The 4,882-nt window shown below is 41.4% G+C and overlaps 1 protein-coding gene across 2 annotated transcripts; it reads left to right on the top strand.

Annotated features, from left to right (window-relative positions):
* Window positions 1–2,428: 2,428 nt before the first annotated feature.
* sycp2l (synaptonemal complex protein 2-like) lies at window positions 2,429–4,876 on the top strand (the record flags this gene model as incomplete). 2 transcript variants are annotated; one of them, XM_035675739.1, is given in 9 exon segments in its annotated part: window positions 2,429–2,501; window positions 2,584–2,726; window positions 2,949–3,072; window positions 3,172–3,221; window positions 3,307–3,376; window positions 3,636–3,923; window positions 4,225–4,317; window positions 4,434–4,603; window positions 4,693–4,876. In XM_035675739.1, coding segments are annotated over 9 exon segments (1,149 nt in total), but the record flags the coding sequence as incomplete, so codon positions are not given.
* Between the last annotated feature and the right edge of the window lie 6 nt (window positions 4,877–4,882).

The following is a 4,882-nucleotide window of genomic DNA, read 5'->3' as shown; positions in this document are numbered from 1 at the left end:
TCTCTGTCTTCTTCTCTCTTCCTCTCTGTCTCTCTCTGTCTTGTCTCCTCTCTCTGACCTTCGTGTCTCTGTTGCTCTCTCTCTGGTATCTTCTCTCTCGTCTGTCTCTCTCTTCTCTGTCCTTCTCTCTCTACTCTCTCTCGTCTCTTTCTGTCTCTGTGTCTGGTCTCTTCTTCTGACCTGTCTCTTTCTCTCTGTCCTCTCTTCTCTGTCTCCCTTGACTGTCTCTCTCTCGCTCTCCTCTCTCTGGACCTTTCTCTCTCTCTTCTCTCTGTCTCTGTCTCTGTCTCTGTCTCTCTCTGAGCTGTCTTTCTCTCTCTGTCTCTGTCTCTCTCTGATCTGTCTTTCCTCTCTACAGGACTGTCGCCGTTTTCCTGAATTTGTCAATGGTCACCATGGCGACCAGGAGGGTGAATGAACTTATTGAACCTGAATTGTGATCACATTCTCTTTCAAGGTGGGGTGATTTTTCCCTGCGTTGTGTCCTGTCAGGGTCTACAGCTTCCCCTGGCCTCAGGCGTTCCTCGACTCCACCAGAGGTAAAACATTTCTTACTTAAGTCTGCACCTCTGCAGGTCTCACCTCTGCAGGTCACGCTGGTTGTTTCTTCTTCTTTGCAGCTGTTTCCTCCAAAAGATGACAACGGACAAGTTCTGGATCCGATTTCAACCCTTCAGTTCAGGATGCGTTGAGCTTCTCATCGATTGACCCTCAGGTAGAACCACAGCGCTAGTATTACTGTTTACAGATTATAGTACTACAGTATTATATACTGTAGTACTACATGTATTATAATGACTATAGTACTACAGTATTATATACTATAGTACTACAGTATTATAATACTAGTAGTTACTACAGTATTATAGTACTATAGTTACTACATATTTATGTACTATAGTACTACAGTATTATAGTACTACAGTATTACTGTTTACAGTATTTTGATAGGTACTACAGTAATTACTGTTCAGTATTCATAGTACTACAAGTATTACTTTTACAATTATCAGTATACAGTATTACTGTTTACAGTATCTATAGTACTACAGTATTACTGGTTACATATTATAGTACTACAGTTATTACTGTTACAGGTTTATATACTACAAGTATTTACTGTTACAGTATTATAGTTTACTATAGTACTACTGTTACAGTATTAATAGTATATAGTACTACAGTAATTATAGTACTATAGTACTACAGTATTATAAGTACTATAGTACTACAGTATTATTAGTCTGATAGTACTACCAGTCATTATTAGTACTATAGTACTACATCATTACTAGTACTATAGTACTACAGTATTATAGTTACTATAGTACTACAGTATTATAGTACTATAGTACTACAGGTAATTATAGTATCTCAGGTGTTTACTGTTACAGTATTTATAGTTAACTACAGTTGTTACTGTTACAGTATTATAGTACTACAGTGTTACTGTTACAGGGTATTATAGTACTACAGTTTTACTGTTAACAGTATTATAGTACTACAGTGTTACTGGTACAGTAATTATTACTACAGTGTTTACTGTTACAGTATTATAGTACTACAAGTGTTTACTGTTACAGTACATTATAGTTACTACAGTGTTACTGTTACAGGTATTATAGTACTACAGTGTTACTGTTACAGTATTATAGTACTACAGTGTTTACTGTTACAGGTATTATACATTACTACAGTTTGTTTACTGTACAGTTATTTATTAGTACTACAGTGGGTTACTGCTTACAGTATTATAGTACTACAGTGTTACTGTTACAGTATTATAGTACTACAGTGTTACTGTTACAGTTTTATAGTTACTACAGTGTTTCTGTTACAGTATTATAGGTACTACAGGTGTTTACTGTTACAGGTATTTAGTACTTACAGTGTTACTGTTACAGTGATTATAGTACTACAGTTGTTACTGTTACAGTGATTATAGTACTACAAGTGTTACTGTTACAGTATTATAGTACTACAGGTGTTACTGTTACAGTATTATAGTACTACATTGTTAACTGTTACAGTATTCATAAGTAACATACAGTGTGTACTGTTACAGTATGTATAGTTACTACAGGTATTACTGGTTACAGTATCTATAGTAAATTAGCGGGTTCACCCAGGTGTGACGTTCACATCAATGCCGATCGGAGATGAAGCCGATTAATATCGGGTGTTAGCGGGTTTACATAGGTTTTTTTGGGCAGTGTGAAAGGGGCTATACACAACACAAAATTCGATATGAACGTAAGAGCCGCAAACCCGAATCTATTGAACGGCTCTTTAACGTGAACGATGGGAACCGAGTCTATTGAACGGCTCTTTAACGTGAACGATAGGAACCAAATCTATTGAACGGCTCTTTAACATGAACGATAGGAACTGGGGCCGCTGTGATCACACTGGTGTCTCTGGCTCTCAGGGTTTCCTGTGGGGCTCCGTCCACCTGCTCAAAGAGGAAGTGGATCGTTACAGCGTTCAGCTGAAACGTGACGGTCAGTAAGTTCACCAACACCTTCATAAAGGACTCACTGATGCTCTTACACACTTCAACAGTTGCTGTGGGTGTTTTCCCAGGATGCAATGGGGCAGAGACAGTCCTAAGTGTGCGGCTCAACAATCCCATCATGCACCACAACAGCAGAGGTCAGACAGTGGAGCTGAACTTTGACTGTGAACACCACCGAGAGCTGGAGGAGGCTGCTGGGAGAGTCTTCATGGTGTCTGTCTGTCTGTCGGTCTGTCTTTTCTTCCTTGCTTGCTTCTTTCCTTCCATGCTTCCTTCCTTGCTTCCTTCCTTGCTTCCTTGCTTCTTTCCTTTCTTTCCTTGCTTCCTTCCATGCTTCCTTCCTTGCTTCCTTCCAATAAGACTTTCTTTGTGTTTTCAGATGTGAGCAGTGAGTGGACTTCCTCTGACTTCTGTTTTCTGTCTGTATGAACAGAAGGGGAAGAGTTCCCCCTTTGTCGAATGCCCAGGTGGTACAGTCCAGGTGTTCCCCTCTGCTGCCAAACAGAGTGGTAGATCCTACAGCAGGAAGAAACCACAGAGCAAGAGTCAGCTGAAGAGTGAGCGATCCCTGCTGACCGCTGTAGCGTTTACTGTCATTAGAAGCACATTCACTGTGTCTGTCTGTCTGTCTGTCTGTCTATCGGTCTGTGGTCCAGTTTTGCCTCTGTCGTCTCCGAGCAGTGAAGACGACTCGTCTGTAATGAAGGTAACTACACTGTAAAAACAGCATTAATAAATATAAACACGTTGTTGGGACTGAAATCTGAGTGACTTGTTGTTGTTGTTTTCAGATTCCAGGGAGAAGCACAGCAGAGTTTCTGTTTGATCAGATCAGACACTCAACTCCAACATATGACTCAGGTCAGACTCGCACTGTTTGATTAATGTGTGTGTGAGTTTACAGTGCAGCAAACAAACAGTACAGATCCTCAAAAAAGAGACAAACAACAACAATAAAGAGACTCTGGATTACATGCTGCATCATTTCCTGTCCAGGTATCTGAATCCAGTACGGGAAAGGTGGACCCCACCACAATAAAACATACGGACATAATCACTGAATGTTAATGGAATGTAAATGGTTTGATTGAATGAAATCTGAAGGATGTCTGTCTCTCAGGTGTTCCTGTCCCTGAACCTGTCTGTCTCCCAGGTGTTCCTGTCCCTGAACCTGTCTGTCTCCCAGGTGTTCCTGTCCCTGAGATGTCACAAGAAGAGACAGACGTGTTCAGAGGAAGCAGCTCTCCTTTCATAAAGGTACGTTTCTTCTTTGATTCCTCAATAAAAGTCATCACCTGCCTCACCTGCCTCATCTGTCTCACCTGCCTTACTTGTCTCACCTGTCTCACCTGTCTCCTGGTCCAGGAAGTATTGAGTTGTGGCAGGAAGAGAGCGACTGCAGACTCAGGTGCTGATTGGTGTGAACACCTGGGGGGGTGTTTCTGCCACAGGAAGGACTTAAAGGACAGTGTTCACTCTAATTGATTAGGGGACAGTTGTTGTAAATCAGAACATTGACTCTCATTCTGACTTATGCACACAATATTTTTAGAAATGGATCAATTATGATATATGAAGACAAAATGAACTAAAGAGGACATTTAATATAAAATCTAAAATAATTCTGAGCTATCGTCTGTTGTTCATATCACAGTATATTTTGAACTAATGTTGGTCTCGGTTAAGTGAACTTGTTTTTCTATGTGAAGGCTACCTGTCAGACCAAACTGAGGGTGTGTCTGCACAGAAGAAGAGGGCGGGGTCTCAGACCAAGGGGGAGGTAACTAAATCACCTCTGACAGGTAGTTTGATGTACATTGATTCTTTTCTTTTTAATTCGTTCCATTCATTTGATCACTTTTAAGCAACCTCAGTGTTTGGCTCGTGTTTGATAAACCTACTGCTCACCTGGTCTCAGAGGGGTTACCTGAGGGGGCAGAGCCTCCTCCTGCGGAGGAGGAGAAGGTGTTTGATGGAGGTGCAGAGGAAGGTTTAGAGAGGAAGGCACCTATACTAGAGTCAGACCTCACATCAGGCATCACAGCTGCTTTCAACACCTTCAGAACACACCTGGAACAACACTTCACTGTCAGTGCACACCTAATTGATTATTGGTAATATTATTGGTAATACCTGGCTGATCAATAATACAACATAATAGAATCAATTGTTTTCAGGGCTGCTGGCGGAAAGTTGAAGCTCAAGTTCTTCTGTCTTTAAAAGAGTGTCAACAACACGTCGCCTCACTGCTGACACCTGTCCATCAACACAGGTACCGCCCACCTGTCCGTCAACACACCTGTCCGTCAACATAGGTACCGCCCACCTGTCCGTCAACACACCTGTCCGTCAACATAGGTACCGCCC

This window comes from Morone saxatilis, unplaced genomic scaffold (genome assembly GCF_004916995.1).
Source record: "Morone saxatilis isolate NCDOM2014 unplaced genomic scaffold, NCSU_SB_2.0 Contig0, whole genome shotgun sequence".
Classification (NCBI taxonomy): domain Eukaryota; kingdom Metazoa; phylum Chordata; class Actinopteri; family Moronidae; genus Morone; species Morone saxatilis.
Note: the sequence above shows the minus strand (reverse complement) of the source record. Positions and strands in the feature narration are given on the sequence as shown.